We start from the raw sequence: 17,383 nt of genomic DNA, 5'->3' as shown, positions 1-17,383 counted from the left end.
GGCGCCGCGGCCGGCCCGTATAAAAGGCGGGCTCTGGGCGCTGGGGCAGACCGCGAGCGAGAGCGCCCCCGAGCAGCACCCGCGCCCTTCGCGCCTCCTCGGGAAGGACCTCAACAGAAGGACCCCTGCAGCCCGCTCGCCACCCCGGCCCTCGCCCTCCTGCCACCAGGCCCGCCGCCCCGCCGCCCGGACCGGAGCCCGACCCGCCTCCCGCCGCCCGGAGCCCGGGACCCGACCCCGTCCGCTGCGCACCAGTGTGTCGGCGTCTTTGCTTCCGCGCTCGTCCGGACTCTGCGCGCCACAATGAGCTCCCGCACGGCCAGGACGCTCGCCTTCGCCGTCACCCTTCTCCACTTGGCCAGGCTGGTGAGTTCTTTTGCCTCCGCTTCCCCATCCGCTCTCCCAGGTCCTTCCCCTTTCCCCAGATTGCCCCCAGCAGAGAAAACTAAACTCAAAAGTTCGGGGGCCTTCTTTAGGCACCCCCCCCCCCCCCCCACGGAGACGCGTCGGGGGCCTTGCTGGCAGACGCAGCCGCCCGGACTGGCCGGGTGGACAGGATCAGAGACCCCGTGCGGACAGGGTCGGAGGAACTCCTCCACCCCCCTCCCTTCCCTGGGCTCCTCTGCGAACCGCGCCGAGTCTCACGCGTGCCTTCTCTTCTCTCCCCCTCTAGGCGCTCTCCACCTGCCCCGCCGCCTGCCACTGCCCCCAGGAGGCGCCCAAGTGCGCCCCAGGAGTCGGGCTGGTCCGGGACGACTGCGGCTGCTGTAAGGTCTGCGCCAAGCAGCTCAACGAGGACTGCAGCAAAATGCAGCCCTGCGACCACACCAAGGGGCTGGAATGCAATTTCGGCGCCAGTTCCACCGCTCTGAAGGGGATCTGCAGAGGTAAGATGCTTGTGGTTTGGCCCCTTTAAAAAAATAATAGTCCTCGTAGTCCAGAAGTTTAGTAATTTTGAGACCATGTATGGTGATGCTTTGTTGTTGGTAGCTTGGCAGAAAGGCACATGATTTCAGCAGTCTGGAATGCAATTCAGTGTGTCTGGGCCCAACGAAAAGCGCATACGGAAAAGTGATTCCTGACTAACTTATTGTTCTGGTCTGGAGTCCCCGAGGAATTGTAGGGAACTTTACCATAAATTGAATTTAACAGCAGAAAATATGTATGCGTTTCAGGCCATGGTTGGGAATCTTAACTTTATCCTCTTTTCCCTTTCTCTTTCGGTGCTCTTTGCAGCTCAGTCAGAGGGCAGACCCTGTGAATATAACTCCAGAATCTACCAGAACGGGGAAAGTTTCCAGCCCAACTGTAAACATCAGTGCACATGTATCGACGGCGCTGTAGGCTGCATTCCTCTGTGTCCCCAAGAACTCTCTCTCCCCAACCTGGGCTGTTCCAACCCCCGGCTGGTCAAAGTTACCGGGCAGTGCTGTGAGGAGTGGGTCTGTGACGAGGATGGTGCCAAGGACCCCGTGGACGACAGGGATGGCCTCCTGGGCAAGGGGCTGGCCTTCGATGCCTCGGAGGTGGAGTTAACCAGAAACAATGAATTAATCGCCGTTGGAAAAGGTGGCTCCCTGAAGCGGCTCCCAGGTAAGCTGAGACTGAGCCCGAAAGACGTTGTGCTGAAACACATTCCTAGTTCGGAGCTTTGTAGAAATGAGTACTTGAACGTGCTGGGGTCAGTGTGCCTCTGAGAGATTTGTCCTCTTGTCTGTCTCTAGTTTTTGGAACGGAACCTCGAATCCTATACAACCCTTCTTTACACGGCCAGAAATGTATCGTTCAAACAACTTCGTGGTCCCAGTGCTCCAAGACCTGCGGCACTGGGATCTCCACACGAGTCACCAATGACAACCGTGAATGTCGCCTGGTGAAGGAGACCCGGATTTGTGAAGTGCGGCCTTGTGGCCTGCCCATGTACGGCAGCCTGAAAGTAAGCTCGTGGGGGTGCTGGTAGCCCCCTCCCCGGCAGGCAGCTGGGCCGAGATGCGGGCCTCTCGTCCAAGGACGAGAAACCCCCGTTCCTAACTTTCCTTCTCGCTCCTCTCTTACAGAAGGGCAAGAAATGCAGCAAGACCAAGAAATCCCCCGAACCTGTCAAGTTCACTTACGCTGGATGTTCGAGCGTCAAGAAGTACCGGCCCAAGTACTGCGGCTCGTGCGTGGACGGCCGGTGCTGCACGCCTCAGCAGACCCGCACGGTGAAGATGCGCTTCCGCTGCGAAGACGGGGAGGCGTTTTCCAAGAACGTCATGATGGTCCAGTCCTGCAAGTGCAACTACAACTGCCCGCATGCCAACGAGGCGGCCTTTCCCTTCTACAGGCTGTTCAACGACATTCACAAATTTAGGGACTAATTGCTACCCGGGTGACCGGAACTGGGGAGAAGAGGGCCCGAATCACGGAGCTATGGGTGGGGGCGGTGGGGGTGAGGGACTCATTGTAGAAGGGATGCACTGCTCATTCGTGAGTAGTACTGAGGTATTTTGAAACTGCCAAGGGTGCTGGTGCAGACGGACACTTAACGCAGCCACAATGGAGAATACTTCGCTTCATAATATTGGAGTACACATTACTGCTTCATTTTGGAGCTTGTGCCGTTGATGACGTTCTGTTTTCTGTTTGTAAATTATTTGGTAAGCATGTTTTTCTCTAGGCTTTTTTTCCTTTCGGTTCTACAGTTGTTAAAAAAAAACAAAACAAAACACGGTTAGTTGATCAGTTAAAGCCTTCATCTTTTGACAGAAGTAAATGGGAAGGGGGTTCCATCCCTTCCTGGAGGTGACACTCTGTGAGTGTCCGTGAGAGGCAGCTATCTGCACTCTAAACTGCAAACAGAAATCAGGTGTTTTAAGACTGAATGTTTTTATTTATCAAAAGTGTAGCTTTTGGGGAGGGAAGGGAAATGTAATACTGGAATAATTTGTAAATGATTTTAATTTTATATTCAGTGAAAAGAATTTATTTATGGAATTAATCATTTAATAAAGAAATATTTACCTAATACCTGCGTGTGTGGCATTCAGTATTTTTAGAGACTACCCAGAGTCATTGGGAAGAGCCTAGCTTATTGTGCATCCTTTCAGTCATTCAAACAGAACTACTTGAGTGCCGACTTTGTGCCAGGAACTGTTCTAGGAGCTTAGGGTAAGAGCAGGGAACTAACCTACAAAAATAAGACAATGATTGCTTTTATCTTCAGCTGAGAAAAATCTTTGCATTTAAAGTGATCTTTTTAAAACATGTATTGAATATGAGGCATTGTAGGAAGCACAAGGAATCTGAAGCTAAATTTGTGATTTAAATAATAATGCTTTATTTTCCTAAGAATTCAAAGCCAAAGGATCTCCATCACCCCATCACTGCATGGTGGGTATAGTAGAGTCATTTATCATTTTAATCACTAGGTTATTAGGCTTGTCACCTCGGTAGAGGAGAGAAACTTCAATGAAAACAGTCCATAACCCAGGCTGCCCATATCTAAATCCATGGGCAAGATTAAGTATGGCTGGATAATGTGTTATAAAAGGTCACTTGTTTATAACTTTATATTTTCCCAATATTGCTCCTAAAGCGTAGGCGAACTACTTAAAAATCCACCCTTAGTTGGGATCAGAGAAAAAAAATCTTGGGAGTCTATAGGAGTCAGTTTGTTTTCACTGAATGAGCTTGAAGCAATGACTTGTGTTAATCCTAATAAGCCAGTGATTAGGTAAACATGCTGTTAAATGCAAAGGAATGCAAGGAATTTCAAGTACTTTTCCAATAGCGTGAGGACCGAGCTACCCCATCCCCCCTTTCCTTTTTATAATATACGTTATACTGATGGAGGAGGGAGCAGTTAGATAGAGTTGGCTATCCAGAAGGTCAAAGGCTAGATGCAGAGCATTCCTAAAAGAGAAGGACCTCAATCTTAGGTCTAGGAGAGGTTGAGAAGGCTGCGTCAATGTTTGTGAAAATGTTGGTAGCCTGTTTTAGAAGAATCCACCTCTTTAGAAAGCACTGACAATAAACCTTTTATAGAGGAGTTTTCCTTTCATCGACCCTCTTGGCTCTTGTTCAAATCCATAGTGAAATATTTCGGTCTGCACTTGGTTAAGAGAGTACTTGAATTTTTAGGCATCGAGAAAGTGCTTTGAAAGAGGAGGAGGGGGACAGCTCGTGGTGATTTTTCAAAACAGTTTAATATCGATGGTTTAATGAAGACCTACGGAAATGCACTGCCCAAGCATCTGTGTTAAAACCTTACTGAAATGCATAAAGGTTAATAGAAATGTGATGGTAAAAATCTATGGGCAAAGGCTCTTCTGATTTTGGCAATGTCTTGCCTGAAATATGACAACTTGTACCTACTGAGTTGTCAGTTTTTCTTGCCTGAGGCATTCAAATTTTAAGGTATTTGGGAACTGAAACACCACCTGGTGCAGTCTTGGATGCAGTTAAACTTAGTGCAATATTAACACGTGAAACAATAAAAGTGTGAGGTTTTTGTTGTGCAGTCTCGTTGAACAGACATCTAAATTCACAGGAAAGATTTTCACATTCCCAGGCAGCAATCCTGAGGTCTTTTCCTCCGACACTGAAGCCTAGCAAATTGCTTCTTACATAGAGATCAAAGAGTAGTATGTTATAGATCCTTTAAGTGTGTAGGGAGGTAATATGTATACGAAGAAGCTCAAATGCGAAATAAAACCAGACATGGGAAAATACTGGATCTTTGGGTCATTAATCGTATTGTAGTAAATATAGTAAGAGTGATGCATAAATGCTGATTCCATTTAAATAAGAGTGCTCAATTAATAAAGAAGAATAGATGCAAGTTATGTCCATTTTATTTAACTATAAAAAGTGAATAAATTCGAAGTAGTTGAGAATAAAATTATACAAAATAGAACATATAACTTTTATCTAGGCCTGGCATGGAGCTCTGCCTACTTCAAGTACTGAGAAAACAAAATCAAACACCATGCACCTGCATATGTGAAACAGAAGTTACATTTAATACAAGCACTCATAATATAGATGTACCTCTCCACGCACAGCAAAGATTTGTGTTGTTCCGGCTTTCCAATCCAAAAGACCGTGGTGGTCTTGAGCTGTTTCTTGTTTTTGTTTTGGGTGACCTGAGAATCTTAGGAATTTAGTGAATTTTAAGAAGTATTCTATGGGACATTTAGCAGCACAGTAAGTGGTCTCACTGTGATGATTTTCACTTAAACACATGTGTTGTCCACTTCACAAAGAGAAGCAACTGAGTCAAAATTAGCAAAGTATATTTTAGAGTTATCTTTCCAGCAGAGACTAGATTTGCTTTGTTCACAGTCTTCTCCTACCCTCTGGCTACTATTTGTAAGTCAGATGAGCAACAGCAAGGGTCCAGTAGGAACCACAGTACAGAACTAAGCCGTGTCCTGGGCAGGTGGCAGGTGATGCAAGGGAAAGAATCCCAGACTGGAATTGGGAGACATGTCTTTTAGCATCAGCTCTGCCATTAATTAACTGAGTGACTCTGGATGGTTCTCTCCTGTTCTAAAATGGCACAATAGCTTCCAGCTATATTTGTCACCATAAATATTCTTTTTCATATGCTCTCTTTGGTGCATTGACTTCCATACCTGAAAAACTTTGTCTCTCGAGCAACTGAATACATGAGGTGAACACCACTCAGGTCTTTCTGTGAGCAAATGCACTCACCCCTACGAAGCCTCTGAAAATGTAATGTTTAGGCCCTCTTTCCTCTCTAAAGTACTCTTGGTTACAGGATGTGGCAATCCCTGGATCTCAGTCTATAGGTCCATGCTTTCATCTCCCTGTATAGCCCCAATATCTGGGCCTCATTAAATCCCTGCCCTAAATAACTCATTCTTCAAAACAAAGCACACTGTGAAGCATGACAATGATGTATGTGTCCTATTGATAGAACAGACTTATTTGTGACTTACTTTATTGGTGGTGGGCAACACTCATCCGTGTAATCTTACAAAGTGCAATTCAAATAAACAAGTACTCGGATGCATTTGTTAGTGCTTTACAATTCTCATATCTTCTGCTCACATATTCTGAATCCGCCCCTTTCACATGTCCAGTGCAAACATCCAAATCTAAGCCATCATCGTCTTTTGCCTGAATTACTGAAATGGCCTCACGTGACATACTGTCTTCACCAAAGGTGGCTGCAATAATATCTTCCACCCCACGTAATATCTTTGCCCTCTGCAATGTGACCCTGTTGCCTAGATGGGGTTTATTTTTCCACCCTCTTGGATCTGCGTGGGCTCTTTGACTACTTTAACCAATAACTACCCAGGAGGCATGCACTTTGGTGCCAGTTCCAACTGTGGCAATGGCTAGAAGCTCCTACTTCATTTCTCTTAGAAATGAGCTTCCATATAAGAAGTATAACTACCCAAGACCAGCAGGCTGTGAGAAGCCCATGCCACAGTGATAGGCCCCAGAGAGTACAATGCCATGTGGAGAAAGAGAAAGGCCAGGAAGTACCTCCATGGGAACCACATGTGCAGGAGGGAACCATCTTGGAAGCAGATTGTCCAAGCTGAAGCTTGTCTTGTGAATCAGAGATGGAACACCACTTGAGTCCTTCCCAGATTTCCTGACCCACAAAATACTGAGCAAACTAATGTGGTTATTTTCAGGCCCTAAGTTTTGGGTGTTGTTTGTTACACAGCAATACACAACCCAAACATCATTGGTTTCCTGCAAAAATCCATTTTCCTTATGGGAACCAGAGTGATTCTTTACAAATGTGAAACAGAGCATGTGAATCCTTGGCTTAAAGGCTCCATGGCTACCCTTTACTCTTGGAATAACATTCAACTCCTTACTTAGCATACAAGTCCTGGGCCCTGCCTACTTCTTCCCAATCACCCTCACCATAATCCCGCTTGCCTTTTTCTCCCTGAAGTAAGCCATGTTAAGTTCTTCCTCAGGGCCTTTGCACTAGCTGTTCCTCTGCCTCAAATGCCCCTCTTGCCTCAGTGCCCTTTATGCTTCTTCTTGTTATGCAGGTCTCGGCATAAATGTTACCTTCTCAGACCTTCCCTCGCCACCCAGTCTAAAGTAGTTCATTATATCAGGCAATTTTGTTTTCATCACTCCCTGATATTTTCTTGTGTATTTATTATGCCTCCCTCTTCTAGAATAGACTCTATGAGAGGAGAGATTTTTGCCTGTCTTTTTTGCCACTGTCAAAGCACCACTTGATACTGTGCCTGGCACATTAATTTAGATTAATGTTGTCTTAAACTGAGGCTGAATTAGAAGGCGCCCCTTCCCTGGCACAATGTGTTCTTCCTACTTCACCTTGGGCTTTCCCCTAGCTGTTAGTCATTCCTCTGTCCTTGCATTCCTATACCCAGTCAGTAGACACTTGTCTGGCACCACTATATTCTGGGCACAGTGCTATGCAGTAGTTGACAAAGAAGCAGGGCTCCTTCACTTTGTGGTATAGGAGACATGCACGTAAGCAAAAATGAGTTAAGGTTAGGTTCAGCTGCAAGTAACAGAAAACTAAATAAAAATGGCTTGAGGAACACAGAGGTTTATTTCCCTCTCATGTGAAAATCCAGGTAGGCAGTACAGGGCTGATGTGTTGCCCCAAGGTTTCAGGGACCGAAGCTCCTGCTGTCTTGTTCACCATGTGCGGTCTCCATTCCTTAAATCATCCCACCTAGGTGCAAGGAAGGCTGGGAAATGTAGTTCATATGCTGGGCTGCCACGTCACCAGCTAAAAATCAGAGAACCTTTTACTATAGAGGAGAGAACTAGTAGTCTACACCACATAGCCCAAAATATGTTGTAACAAGTATAATAGGGTACAGAGGATGGTTGAGGAGAAAGCTACCAACTCTTTGAAGCTGGGATGAAAGAGGGCTTCTTGGAGGACTTGTCACCTCAGTAGTGTTTTCAAAGATAAACAGGTTGGAAACTATTCAAAGGCTTGGTGCTTGAGTTGGAAATTTCTGAAATAATTCATGATATCCTCCTCATCTCAGCCATTAAGAGAAGTCAAAGACATCTTCACTACCTGGGTTTGGAGTCTTATAGACCGTTAGTATTTGAAGCTGCTTGTATTTTTTGCTTTGGGTTCAGAAGTATCATGAAGAGGGTACCCACATTAGGGTTCTCTAGAGAAAGAGAACCAATAGGAAATAGGATATATGTATGTGTGTATATACACACACACACACAAACACAAAGAGAAAGAGAAAGAGGGATTTATTTTAAGGAATTGGCTCATGGGATTATGGGGGCTGGCAAGCCCAGAATCCTTAGGGGAAGCCAGCAGGATTGGAAATTCAGGTAAAAGTTAAATCTATAGGTCAGGCCAGGAAGGCTGGAAACAAGGCAGGGTTTCTATTGTCCAGTCTTGAGGCCAGATTCCTTCTTCTTTGGGAAACCTCAGTCTTTTCTCTTAAGGCCTTCAACTCATTAGATGAGGCCCACCCACATAATGGAGGGTAACCTGCTTTACTCAAAGTCAATCACATCTTTAAAATACCATCATGGCGGGACACCTGGGCGGCTCAGTTGGTTAAGCATCTGCGTTCGGCTCAGGACATGATCCCAGGGTCCTGGGATTGAGTCCTGCATCGGGCCCCTTGCTCAGCAGGAAGCCTGCTTCTCCCTCTGCCTGCCACTCCCCCTGCTTGTGCTTGCTCTCTCCCTCTCTATCTCTCTGACAAAGAAATAAAATCTTTAAAAAAAAATAAAAAATAAGATACCATTACGGCACATGTAGACTCATGTTTGACCAAACAAATGACCATCATAGCCTAGTAAAGATGACACATAAAATTAGCCATCATAATACCTATGTAGTAGAACCTTTTGGGGGCAAGAAACTCATGTCCACTCTCTAAAATGGAACGAATTTGAGCAGAGTCAGAAAAAACAAAAGCTTTGCTAATTATACCCAAGATGCCCCCATGCCTGTCATTGTGCTTGTGCATGTGTGGGGAAGGGTGTCAGCATTTATTTTGCATCAACCAGATTCGTGGGCATCTCAGAAACGCTCCTGGCACACTGACCCCAAGCTCCTTACAGAGCTGGCAGGATCTACTTTAGTCGAGATGGCTACAGGGTTGGGGGGAGTGGAGAGAGATCCTTAAAGGGCTCTAGAGAAAGGCTTTGTCTAACTCTGCATGGACACAGCAGGACAGAACCCATCACCTGCACACACCCCAAGACAGACAAATAGTACTCTTTCCTCTGGCCCTTTACGCAGCTCCTCACTCTAGCACAGACACCACTGTATTGTGACTGTTTAACCTTGAAGAGTTTTGTCAATGAGTGAGTACCAACTAAGAATAAATTGAAAGGGGTATCAGAACTATCTTCCAACATCTCTAGATCTTTATGGAGAAGAGAAAGCAAATGTGTTCTACAACGCCCCAGGGCAGAGTTCCCAGGCTGGGGGCTTGGGCAGGATTGGGCTAATAGACATGTTTTGTTCAACCGGCACAGGGTTTATAAAAACTGAGATCTGGCCAAGATTTGAAAGCTGAGAAGTCCAAATTTCTGGCTCCTTTTGAAAATTTCATAGATCTGGCAGCAGTGGACTGACGGTTGCTACGTGGTGGGAGCTGAGTTACAGCTTCCTCAGCGCGTGTGCTCTGCCATTCACTGGCACAGACTGAAGGAGAAGAGACACATGTGTGTACGTGGGTGGCTGGGGGAGTAGAAGGGCAGGAAGAGATGATCTCTAAAAACTCATGTTCTTTCTTAAAATGGCACAACCTAGAGCACTACTTTTACTATGAGAGTGCTTAGAAAAATAATTTTTGGCATGGAAACACTGTGTCATAAGCCCAGGAAAGAATAGAGACCACTGCATTCATTTCAAATGGCTGTGGGGCTGTAAACATGGCCTCACTTCCCAGCTTCCTTGTACAGTAACAGTCTGGGGATTTTTGAGTAGAAGTATACACCTATTCCATTTATAATATCATGTCACGTTTTCCAACAGACACTGGATAAGTTGATCAAAGATAAACACTGCATCCTGAACCGCCACTGAATCTAACCATCTATTTTTGTAGTAACCGAAGAGCCTTCAGAGGGGAATCGCAACAGATAGCCAGGAGTTTGCTTTAGAATTTTTTTTTTTTAAACGATGCTAAGTCCTTCCTTCAAGGGCTGTCACATAAATAATACTCATTTTCCAGAGACATTCAATAAACTCCAGAGAGACTGAGAACTTGTCTAGGTCATTATAGCTAGTTAGCCAGGAGCAGAGCGGAAGGTAGACCTCAGAGGATTTATTCTCCCAGCTGATCTCTGACAGATGCATTTGGACACAGGGAAGCACTTGGGCTACAGGGAGGTTTGGCTGGTTCTTGGTGTCAACGTGGCTCCTGGGAAGACTCCTGCCAATGGATTTTTCTATAGGCGAGTCAGCACCGTCAGCATCCCATAGCAAGGATGACGCCCTTCTCCAGCAAACAGAGAATGATTCAACGTGGTAAAAATTTGGATCTTCCATTAAGGAGATTTGCTAGCTAAAAAAAAAAAGTTGCTCATTCATGGAGGGAGTTTAAATTCTGGGCTCATGAGCAAAACTTTCATAGAGGTCCTTCCTATATTCCAAATTAGTTTGTTCTTGGAAAGGAGCCCACGTCTTTTAATTGACTTCATTCAGAATGATACTTAGCTATTTACAGTGCTCTCTTTAATGTCTTGGGATTTTTCTTAACAAGAGGAAGGCGTACTTATACAAGAACATTATAAGAAATACAGAAGGTCAAAAATGAAGGTTCCTAGTAAGCATTCCCCTTTAGTAAACGCATGTGCCTGTGCGCACACACGCATACACACAGCTACTTTTAAGTGCGTTGTGTGCATTATTCACAGATATGGGGGAGTACCTAACTTGCATGTATTAAAAAAAGATTAGACTGTACATAGAGCTTTACATTTACCATACCTTGGAAGTCAATTAATGTTGATATATGCAGTTCTCCCTTAGTTGCTATAATGGTTTTATAGACTTCATTATATTACTGATGTGCCATAATTTAAATACTTGATGTGACAGACACTACTGGATGCCCATCCAACAGCCATTCCCCCGTTTCCTTGACTCCTTGCTACCAGAGCCCCAATTTTGTTCAGGTGTTCTCTCTCCCATTGTCAAAGGAAATCCTGTCTCCATTCTAATGCCAGGGTTTGCATCAGGCCTGGCTTCAGCCAGCTTGAGCCTTCTTCCCTTATCAGTGAGAGGTCCTAAGAGGTGATTCACCAATCTTGTGGGGGTAGGGAAAGGTTCTGAGAAAGGGGTCCTTGATAATAAAAGGAGACTGGAGGAGGAAATGCCTTTCCTCTTTGCTGGACAACACTCCTCTTGAGCCCAGGAAGGAGGCGTCATTGACACACTGACGATGCCAAAGCAGAAAGGTGAAAAGCCCCTGAGTCTCTGAAGAGATCACTAAGCTGCTGAATCACCCAACCCTGGCCTCGCCTGACAGCCAGATCTCTTGTTTGGTGTGATGATAAATCTCCTATTGTTTAAGCCATTTTTGTTAAGCCAAATGTCACTTATAGCTAAAATCATCCTTTTTGATGTCTATGGGCTTTATAAATAGCACTGCAATAACCATTTCCAAAGGAGAAGAAAGTACTTTTAGATGTGAGTGAATAAACCAACAAACAAATATTTGGCAGGAGTAAAACTTTCAGTTATTTATTTAACATTACTAAGTATATAGCACTTGATAGGCCATGGGCCAGCCAGGCATGGGGTGACAAACAAGGAAATAAAGAGACATGGCCTCTAGCCTTAAGGATGTCACATCTAGCAGAGATAGCAATATATACAAATAATTCTGGTGCATTGTAACCATGCCAAAAAACTCAGGAATATGAGAATATAGAGGGTAGTCAGAGGAAGCTTCACAGAGGACAAAATAGCTGAGCAGAGTTCTGAACGATGAATAGGAGTTTGCTCTTTGGAATTATGTCCTGAATTGAAAAACACCAAATGATTTGAAGCCTAGGAATACTATCAAAGACAGCAAATTTATAGCCTCAGACAAGACCTGAGTAGTAAAAGCCTTTTTGCATTTTCACTTTTGCACTTGATGGCTGATAGGAGGAAAAGCAGCCCTCAGCAGGGACCTGTCGGAGACACGCCCTGGTGATGGGGACAGGCCTGTTCCTTCCATGAGAGTTAGCACTGGAAATCCCCCACTGCTCCACTAATCAGAGCTGCTCGCCTGCAGAGCGTGAATTAGCACTGACACCCCCAGATAGGAGCTGTAGCCACTGCACCATACCAGCAGGAGATAACAGCCGTCTGCTTCTCCATGTGGCAGCCTCCATATGACAGGATCACTGGTGGGTCACCCAAGGCTGCCCCAGTGACGACTTGGACCCAGTGGCAAAGGCAAAAAGCCCAGAGAGAAGCGGCCTGGAAAACTTGGTTACTGCCACCTGACGCTCCTGTGTTTGTGCCACAGGTCAGATTCTTGTAGGAGGCCAGCCCCTTAATGGCTTCCGGTTCCTCCCAGGGTAATGCTCATACTTACCGCTAGCTGTGCACAGCTTTGTTGTGCAGGAGTTTAAAGTCGGCAATAGTGTGACATGTAAACAAAAGGCCACGGGGACAGCTCCATGCTGGCTCCATAACCTCATCTATTCCTGCAGACTCGAGCGAACTATCATAATGGCGCTCACAAAGTGAATGTCAAGAAAAGGCATTAACTAGACAGCCAAGAGTCTTCACATTCTGTATGGGCGAGTATTAATAAGTAATTCACAGTCTTCATGTGCTACATCAATGATAGCTGAATTAGAGGATTTGGATGATTTCATTACGTCCACGCATTTGGTCTACACCATTCCGGGTATCTGCATATGCTCCTAAGGACGTGTTTAGCACCCCCAGTCACCCTCACGGTCACCTGCCTAGCAGCTGTACATTCACTTTATGCCCCCAGACGCTGGAGACCAGATCTCTTGGCATGCTGTGGGAACCTAGCCATTGAAATAAATGGAACATGGCAATCGTTCAGCACCAGCAACAGGATCCACTGCTTTTTTGGGTGAGGAATGGTGAGGCCAAAAAAAGAAAGGGAAGAAATCCCCTGTAACATTAGACAGATTCTAAGAAGTTGTTCTGAACTGGGGCCAAAAAGTCAAGATTAGCAGTCACATCGAACTTTTTTTGTAATGCATTTTTGGCCTCAGTAACAGAAATTCATTCATTGATATATATCTGCACATACATTTAAATGTGTCTATGGTACACTCACACACACACACACAGAGTTGCTGTTTATAATTCCTGTTCGTTATAGGCCAGGCACAGTGCTGGGCCATAGGGGCCACAGCTCAGTAAGGACTTGCCGTCTAGGAGTCACAGAATCAAAACCTAGGTCCTCATTCCTCAAGGGCTGCTACCCACAACTGTTCCTGCTACTTTGCTCCTCTGGTTTTCCCATGACCGGCATGGAAGGGAATCAGGGCTAGGTGGCTACACACTCCTCACTCCCAGAATGGAGGAAGGACAAGGCCACTCTAGCCCAGCTTCCCTGGGTAACTATGGAAAAGGGACATTATTTTAAACTTATGATACACATTCTCTGCAAAGGGAAATCCACGTGGTATATTCACATAGGGGCCCATTTTTATCCTTCAAATATCAAATCCCACTTGGAGTCCTATGGCATTAAACCATTAATTAGCACTTTCATATACCCTATATCATCTAAGACTTTGATGATTGTTAAGATACACCACCATTTTCCACACCACTAAGAAAAATCCATCCAAATATGGCCAACTATGTCATACCACCTGCAGTAAAATGCATCTTGATTTCAGAAATGTTAAAGGGTAAAAATATGTCCTTTCTAGAACCAATGACATCCAAGGGCTCATCTCTCAACTGGACTGAGTTCGGAGAGGACAGGAACGCATCTTACATTCTTCTCTGCTGTGTCTAGCACGGTGTCATGCACATAGAAAGTACATCGTAAACATTCTTGAGTGAATGAATGAATGAATGAGTAGCCGCTACAAATTCTATGTCCCCCTTACAGGAAAGGGTGCTGAGCATTCTATCAGTGCACTCAAGGAGAGGTAAGAAGGTCCAGATTGGGTCTGCTGCTTCCTATCGCACCTAACACTGCAAACACCTGGACTCAGTGAGCAGACATGGAGGGAGCTCCTCTAGCACTCACAGCAGCTCAAGGCCTGCTCACCTCAAGGCCTGGTCAAGGAGCTGCTGGCCAGACACACTGCGACGCCAGGCTCCTCGGGGACCTATTTATGTTTCTCCTGAAAACCGGTGTGTAATATCAAACTTCTGAAAATAAAATCACAGTTTAAGTGGACTGTGGGAGCCGCCTATTTAGAGGAACCTGCTGGCAAGTTCTCTTGTAAAGTCAATAACCATCCCAGGTTTATCTACTTTATGACTTTGTATTTCGTGTATCGCATTCCCGTAGAGCAAGGCACACACCCTTATATTGAGTTTCCCCACAGTAGAGTCTTTGTGCTGGGTCAGTGGCTTGAAGCGTTTTTGCTATGACCAGCCTCTCTCCCTTGAGGGTTCCTGGTCCGCTCAGGCGGTCCCAGTCAGACCAACCCCCTCCCCCAGGTGCCAGGGCTTCCCCGTCGTGGATAGAGCAAATGGAAACCACATTTTCCTTCGTTTCGTTTACTTTAGAATGAAGTTATTTCTGCCCAGAAAGTTGCATTCCAACTTCAGAGAGATGGGCCACAGCGATAACGGTGCCCCGCACAGAACAGAGCACGCGTGAGCTCACGCATGACGCAGGCACATACCCGGCACAGAACAGAGCACGGGTGAGCGCACGGATGACACAGGCACGTGCCCCGCACAGCACGGAGAAAGTAAGCGCCGGATGACGCAGGCACAGAGCCGGCAGAGAACAGAGCACCCGTGAGCGCATGCATGATGCAGGCACATTCCGGGCACAGAAGAGAGCACGCGTGAGCGCACGCATGACGCAGGCACGTGCCCCGCACAGGACAGAGCCCACGTGAGCATGCCACCCGTGTGGGGAGGGAAAACCAGGAGCTTCATACCTTTGACCCATGTGTACTGAGCATCTGAGACATTCTAGGTTCTGTGCCACTCGTTTGGGAGAATAAAAAGATGAACAAGACTCAGCCTCTGGCCTCACAGTCTAGTTACAGTAAGCTGTGCCAAATAATACAATGCAGGTGTGAGGCTGCCTCAGCCTGAGAGAGTTGGAGAAGGTTTTACATGAGGTACAATCTGGAAGTCAGGACTTGGTAGAAAAGGGGAAGGGAGAAAGGGCAAGGCGGATAGTGACAACAGTGCATACAAAGGCACAGGTATGCAAGAGCATGGAGACCCTGGAAATTGTTGGGTCAGAGGACACTCTGCAAATCTCTCCCTTTCTTCCCACTCACAGTCGGTGACAGTAAGTGAAAGACATCCCTAGACTGGGCCCATCATCTCAAGCCTCTAGGGGATCCTAAACTTGACCTCCCAGATCCTCTGTTTCCCACAGACCTAGGAACCTGTAGTTCTAGTCCTGGTGCTGTTGGTGCTACAGGACCCACCAACAGGAAATGGGACCCACATCTGTGAAAAGATCTCCTCCCCTATAGTTTGCTGTCTAAAGGGTGAGAGAAGCAGGAGCGAGCCAGTGAGGTTCTTTGGTGATGGTGCTGGCACGACACTGTAATACCCGATCAGAAATGCCAGATGGCTTCCTTACACTTGCTTAGTTCTCTTCCCTTGTTCATCCTAAACTGCCACATGCTTGCGAAATCCACAGGCTCATATTTGCTTGACCTGCACCTCTGAGTCTGCCCCCAGGGTGTGATAAATAATCCCCGGAAAAAACAAGTTCTCATGATCCTTTCAAAGTGGTGAGAGACATCAGAGGCAGCGGCTATGGGTTCCTGAGGCTTGAATTCTCATGTTCCTAATCTCTAGGCTCAGTCTCCTGTCATCATTGGTGGACAGACAGTTCTCCCACTCACTACTGGTGGGCAGGTGTCATCTGTTTTATTTAATACTATTCAGTCAGAATAAAAATAATAGAACTCCAGAGGTGACCTGGGGGACCCTACACTTGGGAGAGACTTGGAGGTTCCTGGCTCCACCCACCCCCAGAACCCTTTCCTCACGTCCTTGGCAAGGAGTGACCTGAGCCTTTCTCACGGACAGAGATGGTTTCTGCTCTGCCTCTTTCTGTAGTTCATGCTCCAGAAGTGTTAGCTGTTCTTCTGAATATTAACTTGAAATCCATATCCCTATAACTTTTAGTAACTGTTAATGGTTCTCCTCCTGGCAGTGCTCAGAAGGAATTTAATCCTCTTCCACATATTTTTAAGTCCTCTGAATTATGTGCTTCATCCCCAGGCTGCACTCCCAGCCTTTCTTTTCTTTTCTTCTTTTTCTGTTTTTTTCCCCTTAGATAAACATTTATAGTGGGTACAATTATTCCTCACATGGTCTAGTCTTCAGGCCTTCGTTCCCTGGTTGCTTGCTTCCAGATACATTGGAGTTTCTCAGGGCCCCTCTAAAAACAGGATATTGGTGGGTTCACAGGGCCCTCTAGATCTTCCCTGAGTGCCAATGCCAGGAAGTCTATCAGCTCCCTTAAGGAATCTAAGTGCACTTTTATTTACAAATCCACCTTCCCTACTAAACCATGAGCACTTACTCTCTTGTCTTCCCAGCCTCCAACACAAATACAGACTTAAATTTCAGAATCCAAGAGACAATATGGTACAGGAGAATTGAGTCTTAACTTTCTTAGTATCCCCAGACACCAGCACAAAGCCTGGTAACCAGCACGCACTCAATAACTGTGCAGTCAATTAACCAATTCATTTGTTTAACGAAAGCATTTAATTTCTTAGCAGTATGTCAATACTTACTAATATAACAATTATTAACTGAAATCTCATGGTCTATTTCATATGACCTCTATAAGGATGATCTGCCACTTCTACTTGTATTATTGACTTTCCTTAATGTAAATTTAGGATCTGGCATTTGTGTAACAAACCCTTCCAAAATTTGGTGGCTTAAAACAACGAGGATTTATTATTTGTCATGATTTTGTTTGTCGACTGGGTGCAGCTTGGTGGTTATTCATGCAGTGACTCACTGAGCCAGGAGCTTGGGCTGGGGCTGAAATGTCCAAGATGGCCTCTCATCCCTTCGGTCTCTCTTCTTGTGGTGTCTCATCATTCAGTAGTTTAGCCTGAGCTTCTTTATAGCCAAATAGCTGGCTACTAAGAGGAGATGTTCCATGAGGACAGTCCCAGTGTGCAAGCACTTAGCAAGCCCGTGAGTACTTCACACTTACTAAGGCCTCATTGGCCAAAACAAGTCACATGGTCAAACCCAGAG

General features: G+C 45.8%; 1 protein-coding gene across 1 annotated transcript; it reads left to right on the top strand.

The window, feature by feature from the left end:
* Positions 1-54: 54 nt before the first annotated feature.
* CCN1 (cellular communication network factor 1) lies at positions 55-3,007 on the top strand. The gene is made up of 5 exons (XM_045897287.3): positions 55-366; positions 674-887; positions 1,237-1,593; positions 1,725-1,936; positions 2,058-3,007. The coding sequence occupies exons 1-5, from the start codon at positions 304-306 to the stop codon at positions 2,358-2,360; spliced, it is 1,149 nt and encodes a 382-aa protein (XP_045753243.1). The 5' UTR covers positions 55-303; the 3' UTR covers positions 2,361-3,007.
* The last annotated feature ends 14,376 nt before the right edge of the window (positions 3,008-17,383 follow it).

Source organism: Mirounga angustirostris, unplaced genomic scaffold (genome assembly GCF_029215605.1).
Source record: "Mirounga angustirostris isolate CCGP_5_RB_7025 unplaced genomic scaffold, mMirAng1.0.hap1 SCAF_4, whole genome shotgun sequence".
NCBI classification, from domain to species: Eukaryota; Metazoa; Chordata; class Mammalia; order Carnivora; family Phocidae; genus Mirounga; species Mirounga angustirostris.
This window is presented reverse-complemented; position numbering and strand designations above follow the sequence as displayed.